This window comes from Tyto alba, unplaced genomic scaffold (assembly GCF_018691265.1).
Source record: "Tyto alba isolate M040663 unplaced genomic scaffold, T.alba_DEE_v4.0 Super-Scaffold_41, whole genome shotgun sequence".
Lineage (NCBI taxonomy): Eukaryota > Metazoa > Chordata > Aves > Strigiformes > Tytonidae > Tyto > Tyto alba.
Genome location: NW_024881317.1, coordinates 4,608,431 through 4,634,248, shown reverse-complemented (window position 1 = coordinate 4,634,248; position 25,818 = coordinate 4,608,431). Strand labels below are relative to the sequence as shown.

General features: G+C 39.7%; 1 protein-coding gene and 1 long non-coding RNA gene across 2 annotated transcripts in view; one reads left to right on the top strand and one right to left on the bottom strand.

The window, feature by feature from the left end:
- Positions 1 to 1,131: 1,131 nt before the first annotated feature.
- On the top strand, positions 1,132 to 23,876 carry SYNM (synemin). The gene is made up of 4 exons (XM_032994330.2): positions 1,132 to 1,989; positions 7,874 to 7,998; positions 14,669 to 14,742; positions 16,363 to 23,876. Exons 1-4 carry the CDS (start codon positions 1,204 to 1,206, stop codon positions 20,184 to 20,186), a joined length of 4,809 nt encoding a protein of 1,602 aa, XP_032850221.2. The 5' UTR covers positions 1,132 to 1,203; the 3' UTR covers positions 20,187 to 23,876.
- LOC122154556 overlaps positions 3,954 to 25,818 on the bottom strand; it is a 42,615-nt gene continuing 20,750 nt past the window's right edge. Inside the window, exon 2 of the long non-coding RNA XR_006166567.1 lies at positions 3,954 to 7,196. This is a non-coding gene — a long non-coding RNA (uncharacterized LOC122154556). The remainder of the gene's footprint in view (positions 7,197 to 25,818) is intronic.

Sequence of the window (25,818 nt, the reverse complement as noted above, 5' to 3'; positions counted from 1 at the left end):
GCTTGTGCCAAATTCCAGTTCTTTCCCTGTGAGAGCTTTAGCTGGGAAACGTCCTGAGGAGTAAATGCAGAGGTGAGAGCTGTGCTGCCTTACACAAAACAGCAAACCTCTGCAAAACTCCCCGTGCTGCAGCACTGGGTGAAATTTAAATATGTGTGTGTCTGAGAGAGAGAGGGAGAGAAGGAATGCCTGGGGAGATTAAAAAGGTTGAAATGAGTCACTCGTCTTTTTGTCTAATTTGGTGGATAATACAGGGTGTGATGCTTCACTGCCTCCTTGCTGAGCTGCTAGCGCAGAGCCAGTTCCAGTGCTGTCAATGAAAGGATTTTCCTGGATCCAGCCCATATATGGTGCAAAGTAAGGCAGAGGAGAATCGGGCACAGGGACGCACTGGCTGCAGGCGCTTCTGCCACGCCTGGGAGGTGGGACGCTTTTCTGTTGTGCAAAGACGTTATGGGTTGTGACACTCAAAATTGGAGGTGTTTCAGCGGCTTCTTCAACTTAAAAGTGGCTTTCTAAAATGGCATTTGACACTTTATACTAACTTAAGCCCAGCCACGGTACGGTAACAGGAGATAGATCACAAACCAAATAAATACCCGCTGGGGAACAGCGTTGCAATGGAAAAGCGGGCTGAGCCTTAGCTGGTGAGGCCGCACACCGGGGGAGGGTGCTGCAGAAGGGGCTTCACGGTGCTGGGTGGTCCCTAAGAGGGGCTTTGCTCCCTAAACTGGGCTTTTCTCCCTAAACCGGGTTTTGATCCCTAAGCCAGGTTTTGATCCCTAAACTGGGTTTTTCTCCCTAAGTGGGGCTTTTCTCCCTAAACCGGATTTTGGTCTCTAAACCAGGTTTTGCTCCCTAAGGGGGGGCTTTGGACCCTAGACCAGGTTTTGCTCCCTAAACCGGGTTTTGCCCCCTAGGCGGGGCTTTGGCTTCCCCCTCGGGGCGGCTCGGCGGGAGGATCCAAGAGTCCGGCAGGGGGCGCCGCAGGGCCGCGGCGCAGTGGCGCGGCCTGTTTGTTCGGGGGGCGGGGCCCGGCTGTAGGGGGGGCGGGGCCCGGCTGTGAGGGGGCGGGGCCCGGCTATGGGGGGGCGGGGCCGGCGGCGGTCGCGCCGCGCAGAGCCCCGCGGCGAGGCGGGAACTGCGCAGCATCGCCGAGAGTCCCGGGGCCACCGCGGTCCCGATCCCGCTGTCCCGGGCAAGATGTGGCGGCGCTGGGAAGCGGGATGGGACGAGAAGAGGGAACTGCAGGAGCTCAACTCCCGGCTGCGGGTCTTCGTGGCCCGCGTGCGGGAGTTGGAGGAGGAGAACCGCTTTCTGGCGCGGGAGTTGGCGGAGCTGCGGGAGCAGGAGCTGATCGGGCTGCGAGTGCCCGAGCAGGAGCTGGCCTGGCTGCGGATGCAGCTGGAGGAGCTGAGTCGGGCAAAGTTGGAAGCGGAGCTGGAGCGGGACGGGCTGCGGCGGGAGCTGGAGCAGCTACAGCTGCTGGGCGCCGAGGTGCTGGCGATGCGGCGCCGGCTGGAGCCCGAACTGGCCGGGCAGCGGGAGCTGCTGGAGCGGCTGCGGGGGGAATGCGTCGCCCTGGAGGAGCTGCTGCTGCAGCTGCGGGCCGAGCACGGGCACCTGGCCGAGCGGCAGCGGCGAGAGGCGGTAGAGATGCGGGAGCTGCGGGTGGACCTGGCCGCCTTGCCACCCCCCTTGGGCGGGCTGAGCCTGGAGGAGCTGGAGGAGACCTACGAGATGCTGCTCAGCCAGAGCTGCCGGGAGACCCTGCTGCGCTACCAGGAGCAGATCCAGGCGCTGCAAGAGCAGGAGGCGCAGAGGAGCCGGGAGAACCTGGAGCTGCTGCGGGAGGAGAGCCGGCAGTGCCGGCAGCACCTGGAGGAGCTGCACCGCCAAGGCCAGGAGCTGTGCAGGCTCCGGGAGAGGCTGGAGCAGGAGTTGCTGGCCTTGCAGGATCGCCACGGCGCCGAGGTGGAGGAGTATCAGGTGGGTGGCAACGCCCCGTCGCCCCCTCGGGTCGGTCCCCGGCCGCTGTCCCCCGGGGCCCGGGCCTCTCCCTGTCCTCTTCGTCGTGCTCCTCCCCGCCCTCCGGTGCTTGTTTAAGTGCTCGCCTGAGTCTCTTCCCGCCGTCCCACTCGCTTTTTCCCTTCAGTTCTGGCCCATCGTGAGCAGTGAGCCCGTTTTCTTCTGCTCCCGGAGACCAGGTCTCATCCCTCCCGCTCCCGCTGCTGTGGGAGGCCCCTGCACCTTTCCAAAAGCTGACTCTGCCTGGGCCAGGGGCTCCTCAGCCCCCTTCACCTCCCCACAGCAGGACTTCCCCAGGCTGGAGGAGGAGGAGGTGACCCAGCAAGAGCTGGTTGCTGCTGAGCCTTTCCCTGGGTGGAGCAGGGAGGCCCTTTGAGACCCACCGCTCGGTTTGGGGAGAGCTGGGTGCGAAGGGTGGGGATCCAAAGGGAGACGGTGACCCTGGGGACACCTTCCTAGTGACAGGTGCTCCCTCCCCAACCTTGGGCAAGGACCCAAGAGCGTGGAGCTGGCGCTCGGGCTTGCCAGGGCTCATGCTTGGGTTGGCGTGAGCACACGGGACACAGGGGAGGTTCTGGGAGCAGCCAAACCGAGTCCCCATGAGGTGGGACACAAAGCTTCCCTTCTAGCCTGAGACTTGAGGTTGACCTGTCACGATCAGAGAAATTTATCTGAATTTTCTCCCGGCTCTGTGTGCTCTGAGCCTAGAGAAAAGCTTGTGGGCCCCAGAGTGGTTAAGGAAACTTTTAGTTTTTTAAAGGCAGGAAGACTCATTACTATGCTACAGGCAGTGAGCAGAGTGGGAATTTTTTGAAATAAAACTAACGATGTAGGTGACTGGTATCTGTTAAATGTTTGGTGTTGTTAAAGGGGGTTATAGCGGCTGTAGCTGAGGATTTGCTTGCTGTCAGAATAGCGTTTGGTATAATGATGTATAATCACTCTGTGCCCGTGAGCAGATCAGCAGCTGCCGGAACAGCAAAATATCAGTTCATCAAATCTAGAGTGGAGAGGACATATTAGATCATCCCAACCATCGATCGATTTCCCGAGGGCAACATTTCTTTTGTTCATTGTTAGACCTTTTATTAACACTCTGCTGGAGTACGGTGTTTGTCTGAACCCCGTGTGCTCATGATCACATTGTGTCCAGCAGCTGTGGTAGATTACGGAGATGCTGGCAACTGGGAAAGGACTGGGACCTGTTGCTGTGTGTCTGGTTTTTGTACGTTGCTAGATTGTTTGCAAGTTGCATAGCTTGCAGATGCTGTGAACTGAGGCAGATTAGGTATGTAAGAAGTAATCAGAAAGGCTTTTAACTTTTAATTTTTTTTTTTTTTTTTTTGCCAGGACAATTAATTCTTCCAGGCATGTATGTAAACATTTCCAAAGCTTTAGAAGATGATGTTATATATAAATCTCTCGCTAATTAAATCTATCCATCAGTTAAAGCCAGGTGAAAATGTAAATAAGAGAAAAAGCCTCTTCATTTTTTTCCCGTTTTTTTAAGTTGTGTAAGTTCATATAAATGTACATAAGCCTACTCGTATCTAAAATTACTTTGATTTCCAAAAATATGTCCTATTTGGCGTTTATATTTGTTATTAGGGATTTATACTGAAAATTTCATTGATCATCCATCATCACTGCTCAAATTGAAAACCTTTAAATATGGTGTTATTTTAATAAGAGCATGTTGTATTGTTCACTATTCGTGCTCACCTTCTTCTTCTAAAGCCAGTTAGAATGGGTGTGTTCAGATACCATACTCTTTCAACTCAGCAAGGTGTTTTTATACCAGTGTGTTGTCTCTGTATCTTCGTATTTTTAAAGAATTTTATTCAGAAGAGCAAGTGGAGATGAGCAACATGTTATAGAAGTCAGATAATCAAAATCAATGCATGCCCTTGATTTGTCTTGATTAAATACTCAAAAATGGATTGTTATTTTGATACCAACATAACAAACTTCAGGTTTATTCTCACGAGCATTTGGCAAGCTTTGGATTTTACAGGAAAAATAGCTTAAAATCTCAGCAATAAAAGAAGAAACATGTTCTCAGGTTGGCTATCAAAGCACATGTGAGCTGTCTTATCTTTGAATATATATCTAGATAATACTTAAACTCTGGTGAAAGTTATGTAATTATGTTTATAACTTCTGAACAGTTTAATATTTAAAATGTTTGGTTTCTAATGAGAGAATCATTTCCCAGTACCCAATCTACTGTACATGAAAAATAAAATAGCTTTTGCTCACATCCAGGAAGAAAAATTATAGTATGAGTAGAAGCAGCTGCTTCAGGTTTTGTTCTTGTGATCAAAGCTTTTTTTCCTCCCCTGTAATTTCTTTTATTGGTGAAAGTATGTTGAGCATGGATTTTAAACTACTCTTTAAAGAGCATCTATTCCGTGCTTATTTATTGCAAAGTGTCACGTAGAAATGATATGTATGCGCAGTTTTAAGTCAAGTGATTATTGTTCATTGCAACTGCAGTGGCCATTAGATTTATTCATATTTTCCATATATCTTCCAGTCGCCTTATATGTCCATCTTTGCCTCCTGCACTGTCCTTATCCTCACTAACGCTTTCAGCAGTGTTAAATAGAAATATATATTTGGAGTTACAATTTAGCTGAACAGGGCAAGCTGTAAATCATACATTGTTTGGAAAATTTTCACTGGCCCTGGGTGCTAAAGGGATGAACTCAGTAGGTCTCTTCCATAATTTTAGCTGTGTGCTGTGACAATACTTAGGCAAAACCTCTCAAATAAACATATCAATATATCATGTGCATTTTTTTGTGTACCAGTTTCTAACCAGCTAAGCCCAGTGTCTCAGTTCCCCTGCTGAGCCAGTGAATGAGCTATGGGATCAGTAAATAGTACCAGATGGAAAGGGCTGGAACCTTGAATCCTTTCTGTATTCCCTGAGTAGGTGCAGCTTGGACGACCCAAGTAAATTCTTTTCCCCCTACTGCCCTTCTAAAATTTCCCACTGCTGCCTGGAAAGGAACATCTGAAGGGTGAGAAAATGAATTCTATTCAGTTACTTAGTTCTAGCAGGACATCACCAGGATTGGGGTGGCATGAGATTGATGTGGTTGAGAAAATCTTTCCAAGGAAGTCTTGGTTGAAGGAAACAGAAAACAGCTGCAGCAATGCAGGTTACATTTTACAAAACAGAAAGTTGGATGGCTTGCAATCTCCTGAGCTTTGGCAAAGCGGCTTATGTGCTTTTTGGCATGTTTGGAAACAGGACTTAAGACTAATTGTCCTCTGCATTATGTTTAAGCACCAGTGACTGGAGGGCTACACGAATGGCTGTCTGCCATCCAGCCTATACAACGTCTGCTCCTGTTGGGATGAATTCCTTTGGAAGTATTACACAGCAGGCTGAGTTATGTAGCCCCTTATGGTAATCATTAACTCAAACTTGGGATCCCAAGTGCTCTCCAAGTCCAGTGGGTAGAATCTAGGTGGCTTTTCAAACCCAGACTGCAGAACTCGGGGGTGAGGGACTGAATTTCCTGTGTCTTTAGACAGGTGTGAATATCCTCAGCCTTTCAGAGCTCCACACGCTCTGTAGTCCAGTGTACAGATTCCCTGTATACATTCTTCTGGGACTGGAGCAAAACCTATGCATTGTGAAGCATTTTTTGTAAATATGCATGCACATGTAGAGGTTAGTCTCTATGTTTAACCAAGGAGTCAACAAACACTTGAATCATTTCATGTTTTGTGTCAGAAATCTTACCATCCTTAGGGGTTGGTCCCGTAGAGATCCAGTCTTTGTCTTTTGTTCTTTTTGCTGATTCCTTTGGTTCTGTCAACACCCTGTCCATTCTTGCTTGATAGCCTTTTCCTTTTAAAAGCAAGGTCTGGCACTTTTCTTCCTTTCTCATCCTGGGATTTTCCATTGTGTCAGTTCTTGAACTGGATTGTTGCCTCAGAGCCACTAAAGGTCAGCAGTTCTGCTTGCCACTATGTGTGGGCATGCGGGATGTTACCTCCGCTGCAGTTCAGATGAGGTTGTTAGATGGTTGATTGTGCTTTTTCAGATACGCAGGTATGATTTGCCTTTTGCCATAAAAAGGGATTTTTAGGTACAATGAAGACTGTAAGCAAGGTTTGTCATGTCAAAGAAAATGTCAGTGTAATCATTTAACAGCAACTGCAAATGCAAACGAAGACACAGAAATACTAACGTGTTATATAGAGAGATATACCCACATGTATATGAAGATACAGGCAGCTTCTGTCATAAGGCCTTCTTTTTACCTTTACTTGAAAAAGAAGACTAATAATATTTGAAATTCCAGCACTTCATATTCTTAGTTCTAAAAGCTTACTTCTGCCTAGCGTATCATACTGGCATTAACCTATCTGGGGAGTCCCCCGCTGTATCTGCATTTTTATGCCATTGCTCATACTATGATACTTAAACATCTGCTGCATATAAATTATGTATTTTGAATTTTTTAAAACTAGGCTATCAGTGTCTTGATTTTCCAGTTTGTATTGCACAGCATTTGTTAGGATGCAATCTAAAATGCAGTCATGAATTCCTGTCCAGTGCTGTACATGTGTATGAGATTTTGCTTTGTAAATGACAGTTCAGTGTCCTTTCATAGTACAGAATGAAATGCAAAAAACAGAATCAGGCCTTTGTTGAGATTTAATTTCTGTCTTCCCAGCCCCCAGAACAAACTGTAATCTATTTTGGTTAGCATCAGTCTGCTGGCTGAGGAGGAGTGATCTGGGTTAGTAGTTTCTATCCACAGCACGGAAGCCATTAAGACTGGACAGCTAATACTGATACTTCCAGTTCTGAATCTGTACAGAAGAAGGTCCTCTCAATTATCAGGGGAGATCTTATTTTCCAGTAGATGGCAATTTGCCCTTCGTGTGAGAGGTAACACCAGTGATTAAAGCACTTGCTTTCTGCAATGCTCTTTTCAAGATCATGGGAGTCAGTTGTCTTGGTCTAAATCAAATCTTGATGTTCTGTTGCATATGTCTTCATTGCTTTTCATGTTGTGTACAGTTATTCAATATTTAATCTTCCATTTAGTATTTCAGGCCTTACCTACTGTCTCTTCAGTGCTGTTGCTCTCAAGTAATTTGTGGGTGTCTCACAAACTGCACTCTTCTCATACACAACCTCCCTATGAAGGTAGAAAGTTATATTTAAATATCAAGATGAAAATGAGCAATCCCTTGTATATCTTCCAAGTATCAGGACAAAGCTGGGTAGACTCAAGCAGGTGTCTAAATATTGTAAAAAACTTGCCTGGAAGGAACCTCTGGAGGTTCATCCTTCATCTTCTAGGCACTATGAATATCTCCAGATGCTAGAATATGAAAACTGATTTGGACCCACATGTCTGTGGAACTGAAAATATCGATAAAGAGAAGTAGGCCAGGTTCTCATAGCAAAGCAATCGCTGAAATTCCTGATCTCAAGTATGATGTAGGCATGTACATTTATGCTCTTAAAATGACAAAATGAGTCACATACCTTTAAATCACAGTTATAAAGGAATTTTCCTTGCTACGTATACTTGATAACTTTGGTACAGAGCATGTGAATGGGTTTTACTGAAATATTTAACTAGTTTAGTCATAAAATGAAATCTTAGCATAAAACTCTGCTTTAGTAATGTATTTCAGATTGTATATGGGGAGGCTGTAGAGCTGATTTGTTCTGGTTTTTGAAGTGATGGAACATATTGATTTATTCTCTCAGATTTTTTTTTTTTTAATTAAAAGTTTTAAGTTATAGGCATTCAAGTGTACAGATTTTTATGTTAGTTCAAAACTAAAAATTAATATTTTTGTTTAGAGGATAATCGACGCCCTAGAGGAAGAAAAGCAGTTCCTGACCATGTCAATCACAGATTACCTAAAGGACTATCAAGAACTACTGCAGGTGAAAGCAGGCCTCATCCTTGAAATTGAAACCTACAGGTAAGAACTGTGGTCACACTCAATTGTCTAATTGGAGGATAATTTAAATCCCTTTTTATAGATACAGGAGCCCCATTCATCCTCTTTCCAGCATTTAAAATACAGACAACTGCTTTTAGAGTCCCAGATCAAGATTCCATGTATTTACTGTGGTTTGCTAGGTAGAGTGAATGGACTCCTAATACCAGTTTTTAGCTCGTTGTTGGCTTGTTCTGTGACGTGGGTCAGCATGCCATTCTGTGCTTGACTGTACTGTCTGTGAAAGGAAGATAACAGAAGGCTGCTAATACATGTGGAGTTGTCAGAGATCTCTGGGAAAACTGTAAAAATAGTAAAGTACCATTATTCATTAGTAACACTGATAAGAATTACTACTGGGCAGAGGTGTCTGGAAGTTGATCACTGAAACGAAACTATCTCTGACAGTAATTCATTCTATTCCTTTGTCCCCAGAACAACCTATTAGAGAAGCCAATATAATCCATAGGAATAATATTAAATTTGTACAAATACAGTGATATGTAAGAAACCTTCTTAGTCCTGGTCAAGTTGATATCAAGTGAATGTGAATTGTTGACGCTAAGTTTGATTACAAGCTGAGGAGCCAGTATCCCTAAATTGCAATCAGTAAAACATGAGGTAGTGTGGTTACCATCTGTCAACTTACATGGCACATTTCATTATTTAAATATGTTGATTAGTGTCCACCTGCAGTATCGATGGAAGTACTGAGTTCCCCATTCTTGTTTCAGATATAGGATAGTGGGAAGATAATAAAAAAGTCTGATTAAATTCTGTCTTTCTCCATCCTTGGTTTGTTATGGAAACATATTTGGATCAAGTGTGAGATATCGGCAAACAACAGCTCTGCTAACGAATCTTCAGTATCTTCAGTATTGTATATCTCTCTAGCCACTTAGTAGCTGTGGGGTTGAAAAGCCAGACTAATTCTGTCTGGAGAATCATGATGTATCAGATGGAACGTAGCATGAAAGGGATTGAGAAGTGAAAAAACAAAACAAAACCTACAAACTGGAGAAGGATACTATCTTATTTTAAAGACTGTGGGTTTTTTTCTACAACTAGCACAATATTTTCAATAAATCTGAGATATTGATCTTCACATACTTACTGCAATTCTTACTGAGCAAAGTAATAATTTGCAAAAGTTTAATGTCAGCCTACTTTCATGTTTTTTAAGGAGTATGCCTCAGTCATTAGCTTGTCTATATTGCATGCATTATGCATATTCAACCTGTGTAAACAGACAGAGGTATTATCAGTTATATATGATGTATGCTTTTTGTGTCCTAATGCATTAACACAGTGTCTTAAGCATGTAACATCGCTATGAACTAATAAGCATCTAAATCTGGATCAAGATGGCACCAGCTGAATTATGGGTGAAATGCGTAGACTAAAGGAATCCACTGATAAATATGAAATGAAATTGTAGTTGAATAAATGAAAATCTGAGAAGCTTCAAGGAGTAACTTCTGAGTAGCATGGTAACAGACTAGTGAGCAAAGGATGTCTGTAGTGCATTAAAGAGCAAAAACGGTCTGTTCAAGATGGCTTGAGTACTGTGAGCTATGAGGTACAGACCAAGGCTGGCTTCTGGACAAGACGAAATCACAAGCAGTATGTGGGACAAGTAATTTTCAGTCAGTTGGTGAGCAACAGTACCTGAATGTTTATTGATGGAATGGGACCCCTGTGATCCTTGGAAACCTAGTAACGTCTGGAGCATTACTAGTAGAAGAAAAACTGTGGAAATGGTAGCTGGTTGTGATCCTTCTCTGTGTGTGTTAATTCTGTTAACTTTGCTCAAACATATGATTCTTCTAAATTTAATCCTAGCTCTGATGTTGACTTCTACTGTTGTCACTTAAACTTTCTCCCTTGGTTTATTCATATGCGAAATGGGATTATCACTCTCACAATAACAGAATTATCAGAGTTGTTTCGATGATTAGTATTCATCCAGAAGTAGAAATGATAATGCCCAGATATTTAGTTGTTTGGACATGCTTTTAATTAATAAGCAAACCATCAGTGCTTCTGCTGTGTAAAACCTTGCAAGTCCATTAAATTCTGGAACTTCTCCAGAGGTGATATCACTGATTATCTGAGCATTATTGGTTTGTCTAAGGATTCCCTGCCTTTCTTAATGAAAGGAGAGCAATTCAGCATCCCCTGCAGCACATATGTTGTCCAGTTAAGAAGTTCCTTAACTTGTAGCGTTTCTTTATCTGATTGATACAAACTGCATTCACTACACTGATTGCGTTGGCAAGGCAGACTTCAGTGGACAAATGAGCATCTACCTACTGATCAGAAACATGCTATCTAATGCCTGCAAACAAAATTGTTTTAAAATAAGAGAAGCTGAAAAGTGATTGTTTTGATTTGTGTTTTTACATTTATGCAGTTTTACCTATTCTTCCTTTGTGCTTACTCTCCTTTCACTTCAGAAAATAATGACTTCCCTACTATATGCCTTTATCAACACTGCTGTGGGAGGGATTCAGTGTGAATCCAGTTAGTAAGCTGTCTAGTAAGAGAAATCTGGACTGCTCACCTATGTGCTTTTTCAAATCCTGTTCTTCTCCCAGGTCTTTTTATCTGTGATAACCAGGTCACGTGAAGCCAGCTTCAGTTTGTTTTCATGAAGGATAGTGGCATATACCCTTGTTTATGCATACTGGAAACAAAAGGCATGTAGTCGCACTTAGTTCTACATCGTGAATTCTCCATTGAGAAGTTTCCATGAGTGCCTTGGCATCTCCTCTGCTCCTGGCATGATAGGTTAAGGGTGTGGTATGTGGTCTCCTTCCTGGAGCTTTCTTTGTACCTCCCACCCTGTATTTTCTCTTTGTCTTACAACTTCTACAGCTTCTGTTTTAAAGCCAGTTCTTTCCATTAGTCAACAGTGCTTCTGAACTGGCAAGAAGAATCATCGTCGCAAGGAACACCCTTCCCCAAGGACCAACTGTACTTCCTCTCTGATTCTGCTTACCCTTCCTGCTCCAGGAGCTGAGACTCACTCAGGAAGTGAAATATATGGCTTATGTGGCTTTATGAAGTTACACCTCAAGGGAATCTTCATTCCTAATCCTTTTTGGTGAAGTAAATATGTAGTGTCTTGCAGTTTTGTTCTGTGTTCTTGGAACCCTGCAAAACTGCAACTACTTAGACTATGCTTAAGTTTGATTTCCAAGAAGTGGTGAATTATTCACTGTGTGAGCCTTAATTTTAAAAGGAGGTAGAAAATCTGTTTAGGATTGGAATTACTATCAAGCATTTCTCCTCAGCTATCAGAAGCTTCTCTTCAAATAAGAGAGGCTGGCCAGAGCCTCTGCCATAGGTTTAAATTAGTTTTTCTGCCCTCTCTAAAATATGTTGTTGTTGAAAGGTAAAAGATTTTACTTTGAAATCCTAGTGTCATGCAAATGTTCTGTTCTAGGTTACCACCCTGCGTTTTGAAGCAGTGGAGGCTACAAAGTTGGGGGGGGGGGGGTTTCCCCTTTTTTTTTGTCACAGTCGTTGTCAGGATCTCTTAATACACTTGTCAGGCATACTTTCCAATCCTCCTTCGGTTGGTTTCCTCCATCAACATTTCTTCTGACCCTTTCCATGCCTTCCTTTCAAGAAATCATCATCAGCATTAAGGCCTCCTCAGCTACTTACCACAGCTTTTTCAGTCAGCTTTATTATTTCCTGTTTACAACTTGGACCATGCCATATGTCCCATTCTTGTATTTTTTTTAAAAAACATTATGAGTTTCCTACACCCAGTAATTTAACATGCAGTCAGTTACTTGCTGTTCTTCACACAGTCATCCTCCCATCCCATGATGCGAAAAAGATGTGGAGTGGCCTTTACCCCTAAAAATGCCTCCTCCACTCCACTTCCTGGAGAGGTTTAATTTTGTAACTCCTTACCAAATACCCAGGATACAGAGGAAGAAATTTTATGACCTGCTGGCTAACTGCCCCTATCTGAGATCTTGCATTTCTCTAGTTGAAACAAGGTCATAGCTCTTGTGAATGACCATTTGCAGTGCATCCTTTTGGTTTTGGTAACTCCTCTCTCCACACCCCAACCAGTTTATCTCATCCACCTGCTTTCATGGACTAATTATTTCTGTTGTCATCCAGCACACTGGGGAGCTTCAGGCTGACTAGCATGTCACAGCCAACTTTAGATAAATGACATTATTAATGCGATGAGTTAAAGGTCCAGTTGCAATATTTTCTGGCAACACTTAAACTAAGTATTAACACAATATATGTATATGTTATTTGGGATCAGATTTCCAGGAAGTAGCTGACATAGTTAATTTTTAGAAGAGTGCTGCTTGGAGGAATGTTTCTTGTAATTACTGTGAATACTTGAGAGTTCATACAGTTGAGACTAACACCCAATTCTTCAGGCAGTTTAAGTCTGAAAGCAGTCCTCACCATGAAGAGGTTATAGTTTAAATGATTAGTATTAGGAAAGGATGCAAAGGAACGGAGAAGCAAAATGACTTGCATAAACTGAAGCTATGATCAAGCTGAGGAACATAACTTGAGTTTGCTGGCTTCCAAGCCAGTGCTTAGTACATTACACTACAGTTTCTCATGCTAGTTTATTAAGCTGAAGACAGTTTAACATTTTCTTGTTCATCTGATAAGCCTGAGGCCATATATATTATGAACTGTGAGCAGGAAAATACTGATTCACTGTCCGGTTTCATAGACATTTCATGAAGCTTTGTGTTTATTTTTCAAATACAACATATTTTCAATAGTAATATTTCTGATCTAGCTTTTCTGTGTGCTGTTGCCCTTTGCCATATACAGTTACCTCTTGGAACTTATTTTTAGTGACTTCATACGTTGCTGCAGCAACTGAACAACTGTTGTTTTAACAGCGGCCAGAAATCCTTAGTCAAACTACCCACATTCCCAGTTTCCTTCATCATGGTTAACGCTTTCGTTGCCAGCTACTTTATATGTTTCTGCAATGTCACCACCAGCTTTTCTAGCAGGTGTCAATCAGAGCAATTTGTTTAGCACTCACTAGCTTCATCAGGTCAGATGTTTGGTCTTAGGAGCATTCTCTATGTGTGTTGAAGGCATCTAATTCCTATAGAGCCTCTCTTAATGTGGAAGAAGATAAATTGCTTTTACTTTGTTTTTTTTTCACTAACAAAATAGTAGTAAAGGCGTCTATCTGTGAAACTCTTTCAAGGGGGAAAGTGACCTGTAAATATGTTGAGTAATTCTAACCTGGCTTTTCTGAATCAAGGTGAATCCATGATTGCAAAAAACACCTTATTAATGGCATTTTGCTGATGTAGCATTGTCCTACTGAATCTAGAGGCAGTCAGAAATCAGAAGCAGCATAAAACGTTCAAAGCGATCAGTCACATGAAGTGTGAAATCTACAGGTGACATTTAAAATGCCTGCTTTGTTAGTTTTGACAGAAATCCCCAACAAATGTGTTTTAACCACAACCCTAAATTGGTTTCAACTCTGCCTCTAGGGAGTCAGAAGCCTTGGCTATCATATTCCTCCAGCCTTACTCGTGGTAACTTTCATGTTGCAGCTGTATGTTATCAGTGCAAAACATCTGGCGTTTTCAAAACTGGAAGTGTTGAAATGGGTATCGCACTACGAGTGAATATAAAAACACCAAAGTCACCATACTGATTACAGCGTTCCGTTGCATATTGAAAGAACCTGCCATAGAATTTCTAGGCTGTTGCACCAGAACGCTGCAGTTGAGCACTTTTTTTTTGGATAACATAGCTTCTGGCCCTGCAAAAGTGGAAGCTGTTAGAGAGTCACTGTAAAAAAGAATAAATGGAAGACTGAGGAACAGAGGGGACAAACAGATGTCATTAAAAGAAATGACAGGCAGTTTATGTCACAAAGAATTTTCCTGGTCCTTTGTCGTAAAATATGTTGTGTTGATTTCCAGCTGAATAGGAACTAAGAATAGTTACTTTAATACTGTAAGTTGTTTCCTCTAGCACTAGCCAGTATTTGACAGCAGAAATACTTGCCTTCAGTTTTCATTTGAAAAGCATAGAACTTACAAATCTTGGCTGTAACAGTTCTCTCATATATCACACCGCAACAACACCTTTAGTACTATATTATCAGCAGGAAAGCTGCTGACTATTTGCTTGCAAATATTTTTTTTTTTCATTTTTGCCTTTTCTTTATAAATTATTTCCGTGTGGTTTTTCTGAGAAAGCTTTACTGAATATCTGTTAAGTTCTGCATGGCTTTTTTTTCTCCTAACTTTGTTACAAGATCATTCTGGAAAAATTTGCTAGCCTGTATGATTCCATCGTGGAAATCAGTGGATCTTGTCCATGTCAGGAAGCAGTATATTGGCTAATGTGGAAGATTTGATCTAAAACTGTTCTGTGTTAGCTGCTGTCACGTACTGTAAGATTATTGCATTGTTCGCACGCACTGGGCTCTGCCAACTGAATCTGGAAGGTGGTAAAGATTTCTTTTTCCCAGTAATAAAAATATGGGTTGTGACAAACACTCAGGATCAGACCCAACTGCAGGATAATTGTTTCAGTTTGTAAGACTTATAAATGTTAAATATTATGATTATTCTTCCCAATATTTAAATGGAATGCCTTTTTATGTGTTTTACAGAGCTTTGTTAGAAGGAGAGAGCAACCAGTGGATTATTACTTGGAGAGATCAGCATAGAGGGAAATTGCCTCAAGGTAAAAAATGAATATTAAAAAATGAATGTTGAATGAAATTAAATATAATTGGAAACTATCATGTTATAGTATTCCTGAAGAACACTTTTTATAATTGTATTGCAAAGTTGAATATTGAATTGGTTTTGAGTGTTAATATTTTAAATCAACATAGTGCTATTCTATGGGAGATCATTTATAAAATCATGACTCAAGTGGAGAAGGTAAGAAGGGAGTGATGTTTCATAGCTCTAATAGTGCAAGAACTTTTGGATGCCCATAGGTCTTAAGAGAGTTTTGAAGTATAAAGCAAGAGGCATTTAACAAAACATGTAATTAAACCCATGGAATTAATTATCATGAGCCATTGTGAGTGTTAATAATTTTACATGGGTTTAAAGAGAACTTTTAGCAGAGTAATGAAAGAAAAATCAAGGATTTATTAAACATAAAGATACTGTTTCTATCTTAGAAGCTGCAAATCTCTGGAGGCTGTGAGAGTATACCAGGGAAGTATCACTATTTACTTGCCCTGTTCTTATACTCTTCTCTACATATCTACTGTTGGTCACTGTAAACAGGGTACTAGATAAGATGGACCTTTGATCTGACTGCTATGGCCATTGTTATTAATAACAGAATTAGTCTTGACAATACTCCTGAGTTTAACAACGTGTGGTCTTAATCAGATGATCATAGCCCTAGAATAGATCTGAAGGCTGCATCTGTAGTAGTAAATTAAACAGACTAGGCCGAGGCTCAAACACTCACATAGAATTGCCCACGCTGTTAAATTGCTAGCCCTGTCTCTGGCACACTTTTGACCTGAACTAGACAGTACTTTTGCAGACCATTCTCAGGTATATTCAGTGGTTACCACAGAGCGGGAAACACTACCAGAAGTCAGAGGAGATACGGCTAGCTTTTTAGGAGTAGGACATTGGAGACGTGTAGTGCTGGTTGGTCTTAGAGCCAGACAATGATTCCTGGTACATTTTATTAAAATGTACAGGTAGACCCTAAAAGGTTCTTTATTTCTCTCCCTTGTTGTGCCTTGTTGTATCTAGTGGCTATGAAGGGCTATATTTGTGTTTTCAGTTTCCAGTATGTTGTGGTAGGTATGCCTCAGTAGGAACTGAGAAACTTCAGGCCACTTTGACTAATGAACCAAAAAACCCAAGCCTAGGATATTAGCATACATTATTTAATAATAAGTTGTGAATGTAAGTGAACATTAATGTAAATATGTTATACTGTATATATGTATATATAATGTAAATACCATATGTATATGTACCTATGCATACCTCTGTGTGTATATATACACATACATATGTATATATAGGTATATATCCCTATGTATATATAATGTAAATACTATAATACCCAGGTGCTCACAACAGGTGAAATTAGCAAGAACTTGCAACTTAGTAAAAAGCTTTGCTTTCAGTTTTAATATAATTTATGCATAGACTTAATTATCATGCAAAACCTACAGGAATGCCTTTTCAAAGCCTCACTGAAAATGAAGCCTTTATTTCTAACAAAAACTTAGTATAAAATTTCTTAGTTCATGCCGTCTATTTTACATTATTTTGGATACAAGCCATTAATGTTTGGTTACCTATGCTCTTTTTGCAGATGTTACAAACACTTCATATAACTACACTGATATTTATTCTACTTATCAAGAAAGAAGTAGAAATAAAGCTTCACCAGCTATCAGGATCAGTGATAGAAGACATAGAATGCCAGTGACAAATACTAGCAGTTCTGCATGTTACTCAGCTCAGTCAACACAGGCTGGATCACAGAAAACATCTAGTGGAAGAGCTTTTGGAAGAGATGTACTTGGTTCAATATATCGCCCTTCAACTACTGTTATAAAAGATGAAAGGATTGTAACAGACCACAAAGAATTAAGAAAATTTACTCCAGCCTACAGTAGCTGGAAAACCACTGAAATGCAGCAAAATACAATTCCAGAAAGAAAGAGAACAGAAGTTACAACTTCATCCACAGTATCTTTTTCAAAAGAATCAGCACATGCTGAAAGATCAGACAAGGACCACAAGCCTGACACAAAGCCAGGGATTTCTGAAAATGTAAGAACAAAACCAAGCTTTACTAGATTTCCAATTTATGAGCTGAATACCAATTTTAAACCATCTAAATATGAAGAAACCATAACTGAAATTCAGACCACGCTAAAAGAAAAAAGAGGAGGCAGCAAACCAACTGAAGAGAAAAAATCTCTGCTGAAAGAAAAAGATAAGCTAGAGAAACAAACAAAGGAGGAGAAAAAGAAAACAGATGAGAAACCTTTTGTAGAAGAAAGAAGTGCTGATTTTGGAAGGAAGACTGAGCAGAAAAAATATATCCGCGAGGAAGTAATTAACCAGAAGTTAACTGGGAGTGATATTTCTAATGCAAGAACTTTGAAAAGTGAATCGACTAAAAAAGATACAAATATGAGCTTGGAATCAAGAAGCAAAGGAGTCATTGAGATACCCATCAGTCTTGAAATGCCCGTTCCCAACAAAGAATCTCAGAGTAATAAAGAAATAAGGTTTCAAGATTTTAAAACTTCCATAGGAAAAGAAACAGATGACCATGTACCTAAGCCCACCGAAATTCACCGAGTTAGTATTTCAGAAGCAGAATCTAGTCTGAAAGATGAAGAGAGCATTAGTGACAGAAGTCATAAAATGGGAACTCTGTCAACTGAAAATATAGCAGAGAATATTGTTGCTGACATTCTTAAAAGTTTTACACAATCTTCTAGTTCGCAAGTATCAACAGACACAAAAGTGACTTATTTTAATAAGAAAGAACAGCCAGATGATGGGAAAATAAAGACTGAGATCACAGTACAATCTCAAGTTAAAGAAAACATAGATATTTCTGATGAAGCTGCCATAGGAGGTCTATCAAACCAGGATGTTAGAAAAGTGGTTCGAGAGGGTGTTGAGGGAACTCCTTCCAAAGAGGAGATAGAAGATATAGTACATCATGGCCTGAAAGGAAATGAGAGCAGAAAGAACATGTCTGTTAATGTTGAGATTGTAGAGGAGCCGCTAGATTATGCCACTGATGAAAGGACTGATTTTTCAACACCTTTTGAAGTAGAGGAAGTGGAAGATACATTCCCTGAGAGAGAGAGGTGTTACGGTGATGAGGAGGAGCAAAACATAACATTCACATATGAAGATCTTAAAAAGAAGAAACAACGCCATGACAGTTTCACTCATGTGGAAGAAGTAACTGAGGAAGATGACTCACCTATTGAACAAAAATATTTTGTATCTGTTCCTGATGATCATCCTATTATTAATGAAAAAGATGATGACTCAGTATATGGGCAAATTCATATAGAAGAAGAATCAACTATTAAGTATTCTTGGCAAGATGAATTTTTGCAAGGCACACAAAGCAAGAGAGATGAAGGTGTAAGCTCTCCAGAAGAAACATATCAAGTGGTAGGGGAGGAAGCAAGTGCTCATATTTTAAAAGAGCATCCTGAAGCTGAAACATCCCATGTTGAATCCCTTGTTATTGAAAAAGAAATTAAAATTCCCCATGAATTTCAGACTTCAATAAAAGGTCTTTTATCAAAGGAAACAAAGGACCCTAAGCATCAGTTGAAGGAAGCTTTGGAGCAGTTGGAGGACAGTCTCCCAGACAGCGTGAAGGAGGAGCTGTCTGCAATAACGAAAGAAAATCAAGCTGACTCTAGTAGCTTAGAATTTGATATCAAAAAAGTTGATCAAACGGAGGAGGGTGGCTTGGTGACAATTGTTGCTGAAGTCAATCTGTCACAGACCCTTAATACTGATGAATTTGATGTATCTCAGCTTGATGAAGTAATTGTAAGTGAGAAGGAGAAGGCAACATTGCACTCCTTGACAAAACAGAGTTCAGAGAGAGTTGTTGATGGTAGAAGCAATATAGAAGTAGATGTTTCTTCCCACAGTGATAAATACACTCCTTTGGCTGATCAAGAAATCTATAACTCATCCACAGTGAGGAGGAGTGGTGGCACAGGGTATCATACCACTGAAAAAGTTATTTATGATGGTTCAGTTTTGGAAACTGCAGAGTTTGGAGAAGCCTCTCACTTGCCACAATCAACTGATGAGACCAAATCCATAAGATATATTAAGGTTAGTCCAGCAGAAGTTCAGAGATTTGAGCAGGTTGTATATGAAGGGCCTGGTTCTGAAACGTTGGAGCTCAGTGCTACAGAAGATATTGTTCAGAAAGAAGGATCATCAGAGTTTAGCCGATCTGTGAAGCATTTTAAACTGGGTCCTAAAGAAATCCAAACCACAGAAGAAGTAATTTACACAGGCCCAATTATTACAACTGTAGAAGAGGCTGATTCTGGAAATCTTTCCCAGAAGTTTTCAACAGACTTCAACAGGTCCACAAGACATGTTGCAGTAGAATCAAGGCAAGTAACTGAAGAAATCTCTTTTGAAGGGCCTGTTTCAGACTCTCTGGAGCTCAATAGCTCAGGTAACCTTTCTCAGACAGAAGGGTCTGTGGATTTCAGCAGATCAATAAGACACTTCAGATTAGGTCCAAAAGAGATTCACACTGAGCAAGTTATCTTTGAAGGACCAACCTCTGGTAAAGTGGAGGTCAGTGACAGTAGAGATTTCTCACCGACAGAAAGTTCAGTCAGACACATTCAGATGGGTCCTCAAGAGTTTATGACAGCTGAAGAAATTGTCTACCACAGGCCTGTGTCTGAGCACAGAGAAATCAGTGAACTGGAAGACCGGATTGTTTCAGAAGGCTCAATAAAGCATGTTAGACGAGGTCAAGTGGGAGTTAAAACCACTGAACAAATCATGTATCAGGGCTCACTTTCTGAAACTCCAGAGCCCATTAACAAAGAAGGACATCTTTCAGAGAATGAAGGAAGCTCAGATATCAATAGATCTTTCAGGCATGTTAAAATAAGTCCTGTAGAAACTCATGCTGAGCAAATAATCTTTACAAGACATTTTCCTGAAACGCTGGAAGATACGTCACAAACAGAAGAGTCATCTGAGAGCAATAGGTCTGTAAAGCATATTAAAGTAGGATCCAAGAACACCTCTTTTACTTTTAAAATGGATGTTTCCAATATGGGTGGCATATCTACAGTGAAAAGTGGAGATCAGCAAGCAACAATGCTCATATCTAATAAGCAAGACTCTTCTGTTAATCAGCCACAGATTGTAGTTGAAGGTGACCAGATTGTAGAAAACAACAATGAAAGAAGAGATGATTTTCTCTCCTGTTTTTCTCAAGATCATGGTGAAAAGGTAGTGGAAAAGTCATTTTTTGATAAAACTGTGCAGTTGCAAAGAATGGTAGACCAAAGGTCAGTTATTTCTGATGAAAAAAAAGTTGCTCTTCTCTATCTGGACCATGAGGAGGAGGAGGAGGATGATAATGATGGACAGTGGTTCTGAAATGACTCTTTAATGAAGTCTACTTAGTAATTTGTTTATACATATTTTTGATTAAAAAAAAAAAAAAAGGATGGGGAAACACTCAAACTCTTCAGATTATTAATAGTGGACTGAGACCTCTTGAATCTAAGCTTCTACCTATTCAGCACACAGTTTATGGGAATTCTTATTTTTGGGAGAAAACATGCTATTAATATGTTTTCCTCAGAGATCTGTGTCCAATAATTTCAGTTTTTCCACCCATAGAGACAGGAATTTGCTACTGGGGAATTCAAAGGATTATATTTTTTTGTTTGATTTACAGCAGGTCAATTAATAAGTGTGTGCTTGAATAGGACTTTTACATTTTTTTAAAAAAAATACTGTATTGTATTTGGTTACTAGAATATTCAGCAATTCTATTTAAATCTCTAGCTACTAACCACAAATATAACAGAATATAAGACTAATGAGTGGTAGGTGGCTAATTTTTAGTTTTAGTACATTTCTATGTACTTATATGCAATACCTAATGAAAACATTTTAAGATACAGTTATTACAACTATAAAAAAATAAATACGATTCTGTAGGATCAAACTAAGCATAGCAAAATTTGTCCAAAATGGTATTATTTGTATAGCTAGAATGCAGTGCAAAAAAGAAGGAGGAAACACTGAATTTCTCACAGGATTCTTAATGAGAAATAAGGATTTTTATGTTTAGGTAGTAGTGTATTTAATTTCTTTAAAAAGAAAACAAATTTTAAAAACAGGTTGGATAGTATTTCCAATGAAGTAAGGAGAACTCTTTACAGCTTCAGTGGCTATATACATTAATAATATAAACTTCCTTTGCAGTATATGGATTACCTTGATACTAGATATCGCTAAAAGTAAGTGTGAAGTGTCAAACATGATTACATAATGACTAATTTCTTAACATAGTGCAATTAGCTAATATGTGTTCTATTCTGAAGCGAACTTGTAAAAATGGCATTGGTGACACTTATGATCATTGTGTGCCAAGTCATTTCCAGATAATCCCTTCTTTGTTTACAAATGAGAAGAGGCCCATTTCAGTTACTAGCCCTGCAAACCCAACCTGAGATTTGAATTTTCCTGTTTTCTTTTTTTCTGTCGTAACATTTGCCTCAGGCCAAAGCTGGTTTCTACTTAAATCATTTGAAAATAAGATAATTTCACTTGAATTGCACATTGGTTGAATGAAGGACATAATTTAACTATACAATTATAATTCAGTGACTTTAAAGTCCAGATCAGAAGCCAGCACCACTAACTGTACTAAACTGTGCAGTGCTAGCAGAAGGAAAAATAGCAGCCAGCATATTTTTGTCACTGGGGTAAGAAGATATGATACTGGACGCACATAAGAAATAAGATGCACAGATGAGAAGCTGCTATTTTTACATGCGCACACGCACACACATTCACTCCCTCACACCCTCTCTGCGGAGTGGGAACACACCTGTACCCGGATGGCTGTGCTGTGCCAGCCCGGTGGTTGCTGACTCAGAATTTTTTTCCTGTGGTTATGTAAGCATAGTTTTGTGTGTGCTAATCCATATTAGAATCCACTTAAACTATCTTAGTCTGGCATGGCTAGTCACTTTTCAGTTTCCTTAATATTAACAGAAGCTAGATTTTTCAAAACTGACTGCTACTTTATAATATGAATGTAAATGCAGAGCTGAAGAGAAGCTCCATGCTGACTGACATATGCTGTTTCAGATATGGGACAACTTAATTGTTGTGTGCCTTAGTTACCAAGTTTGAAACTGTACAAAACTATTAATGTTCCAAAGATTAACTCAGAGGTTTGTCTGCACTGCAAAACTTTCTGTATGTTTTCCTCATTTTGCATGTGAGTGCCAGTGTACTTGGGATTGGATATTTTTCAATCATGTACTATTAAATCGTTTGCTGAAATTGGAAGTGTAACTGACAGCTGGAAAATGAACAGGAAATGGAGCTGGGTAGAAGCACTAATGGCACGTATGCTAAGTTTATTTATACTGTTCACTGTATAATGGGTAATATTTTTTCAAAATTATTGATATGTGTTCAAAAAAGATCTTGTGCTTCCATTTATAAATAGGGTGTTATTAATTGTAATACTTTTAATATCATCCTGTACCTTTGTTTCCTTAGCTGACCCTATAATTTTAAAAATCGTACCATCTTTGTGTTTCTTCTAATAATCATGTATAAGCCAGAATTTTCCAGCTAGATGCCTAACTGCAAGCAATCAGATCCTGTACTTCAGGTATTAAAGGACTTTATAAAAGAAGAAGTCAGGTCTGTAATAAGCAACAGTGTTAAAAAAAATAATCAGTTTTCTCAAAGTTTTATTCTAAGCTGAAACTTAAACATTATCTGTAAAACATATAAGAATATGTGCAGAAAATGTATTTTGTAACCAACAAAAAGCTACTTAGAAGGTCAAACACATTTATTGATACCTTGTAGAATCTTTGATAGACATATTCCTTAGGAACAACTATACCAACACTCTGTTATGTTTGCCTTCACCTGCTTAGAGGATTAGAATGTCAGATGAAGGAATAAACCAGTAAGGAGCAAGTAAATCATAAAATGTGGATGACCTTAGCATTGAAGGAGAAAAAAAAACAAAACAAAATCAGTACTGTTTCCAATGAGGCAACAACAGCTCTTTAAAAATTCCTTTATACACAACTGTCAGATGTAGTTGGTTATATGAAGATATATTTTGATTGTCTGGAGGGAAGAATTTTTTCTGTGTACTTTCTTTAATTCTATCTAAGATCAGGATTTTAATCAACTGTTGGAAAGTTAGTTTACCATAGGGAACTGGAAATGTGCATTAGCATAACATTTAAAGATACGGACAGTTCCTTTGCATGAATAATTTCAGGCTGTGAAAACAAAGATATCTCACATAAAAAGGGTTTAAGTTTTAATATTGTTTGTCTAAGCAGCCCATTTCCATTAGCTCTCATTAACCTGAGACATTTTGACATAATAATAGCTTTTGGATAATACTACCTTCAGGCAACAAAATGTACTTAAGATGAACAAGCGCATCCTACAGGACTAATGGTTGCATTTGCAGAATCAGGGCCATAGGTACAGGAGTTACGAGTATGAGCAAATAGAACCTACTGTCTGATGTACTAACTCACCCTGTATGATCACTTTCTGCATAAGTATTATAACCTGTGGATGAAAGGATTGGTGATATAACCTCAATCAGCATGCACTTCTGAAGCTTACTCATATAAGTTGTGCTTTTCATTAAATACAAGAAAGAACTTTATCGCTGAGTTTGGATTAAAGAAAATGCTTTTTAAATATAATTAGTAACTTCGGGGGTAAAAAAATATATATTTATATGCTGATATAGATCAGAAGTGGGGCACTGTTTTCCAAATGTGTAAACCACTGGTCTAGAAAGCAAATATAGCATAGAATATAAAGGAAGAGGTATGAAAGACGTAAAACTCTGTATTGACTGATGTTTGTGAATAGCAGGTGTTTAAAAAGACGGTAAGAATGTTGAAACTAGATTGTTTGATGTCAGCTGTGTGAAACTTTGCAGGCAGCTTGTGTTTTGGTCATTTGTAATGAAAAACTGCATTTGTGTGGTGGTATAAGCTTTGTGATTTTACACTTTTTCACTCTTGAGTATTAAACAATCAAAATCCATGCAAATGTTTCTCTTTCTTCCTGTCTGATGTTTTTAAGGCTGCATTGTCAAAGGACTTCATGTCTATAAATATCTTGCTCTAAGGCCTCTCAGACTGATAATTTCAGTTCAAACAATTAACACAATTTTTCATTCCAGCCAAGGCATATCTCTTTCATGTTGATAATAGAAATAATGGCAAAACATAGCATATTGTTTGTTACAACAACACACAACATGGGCGGACAAGCAGTTGTTCTTGAGTTCAACAGCAGGTACTGGGAGAGGCGCAGCATAAAACACCACAGAAGGTGAACCCCTGGATTTGCCAGCATCATAGTTTTCCTTGGATCCTGGGGTTTGACCAAGGTAAGTCTTACCTTTTACCCTTGTCTAGCAAAGAAAACCATTGAATGCGCGTTTAGATCTTTAATAGAGAAGGATATGTATCTTTTTCAAATGGTACTTCTCTCTATGCTGTGAAGTTTAATTTTCTGTTTAACGACATACTTTATTTGTAATGAAGAAAATACGCCTTTAATCCAATTTTCTCTTGATCAAAGAAATGGGTCATAATGAGTTTTTTGTGTGAAAGAGTGAGACTTTTGAAAGAGATTGTCTATTTTTAACACACTGAGAAAAACCACATAGTTCTCGATTTCTTGCAAAGTGGGGAAAAAAACAGTATCTGAAGCTTCTTATTTTTCACTTGCTGCTTTGATTAATCAAGAGGGGTGATAGTGGCACATAATCAAATCTCTTCAGGCAATGGCTGTTAAATGGGTGACACATCTGACATTTATCGGAGGAAAAAGTCTGAAGAGTTAGCGATCTGATCTGCTGCCCTGGGAACTTTCCAACAGTTTGACTCATCTGTCTTTTCCATCAGGCATTTGTGTGACTTGTGCCTAAATATCTCTGAGAAGTGCAAAGGAACGTAGATTCTAACAAGATGCAAAAAGATGCTCAGCCAAGAAGAGATCTAATTAAAAACTTGCTCTGAATATGTCAGCCATTTCTTGAATTGCTATCAATCCTTTTATTATTGTAGGTGCCAAATGAGATTTGTAAGTGAAGGTAGTACAACATGTCATTCAATTATATACATTTCTTAGACTCTCACTGGAGTAAACTGGTAAAGAGAAAAATGAAATAAATCCATTTTCCACTAGTATATACAGATGTATTAGAAAATATTCTTACTCTGAGTAATACAGTTAGCCCTGTGACAGTCAAAATAAGGATACAGTTAATTTTATTAAACCTCTCAGCTTTCATAAAAACATTGCCTCTGGAGCTGTGCATTAAGGCAGGAGTGTGATTAAGATAACTTTCTATCTGCTATCATATTACTGGAAAGTAAAGTATATTTATTGTAGATGGCTTTGACTGTACAGTGGTGAACACTTATATAAATACTGGTTGTTACTTAGCTATCACTGACGGTGCAGACTAGGATCTCTTCAGCAAGGGGTTTTGGTGAGAGCTTGGCCAAAGACATGTATTTTGTTCCAGGCAAAGGAAATTGCTCTTGCAGCAGAGCCCTAGAAATCTGCATTAGGATTTTTAAAAGATTACTCTAAAATCCTTATGTTACCAACCAAAGCCAGGAAAGAACACTGAAAATAAGTTACTCAAAATTAATAGCAACGTGGTAATAACTAAGATTGTAACTTGTTTTTTCCTTTGAACCTATAAACTGATGTTTTTCTTTTCCCTCATTTATCATGTCAATTTTATGCAAGTCAAAAAATGTTTAGAGTGGATTAATTATCTGGGGTCACAATATTATTCCTTAGGGAGTTGTGTTGTGAGAAGGGGATTTGAGGCTCAGTGTTTTAAGACCATTTACTAAATCTAAATGTAAAGAAAAAAAAATACACCTTTCCAGATCAACTCATGCAGTTAGAAAAGAAAATAAATGTTTTCAGGTACATGGTTGTTTCCTGTTCTTGGGAGACTGGTAAG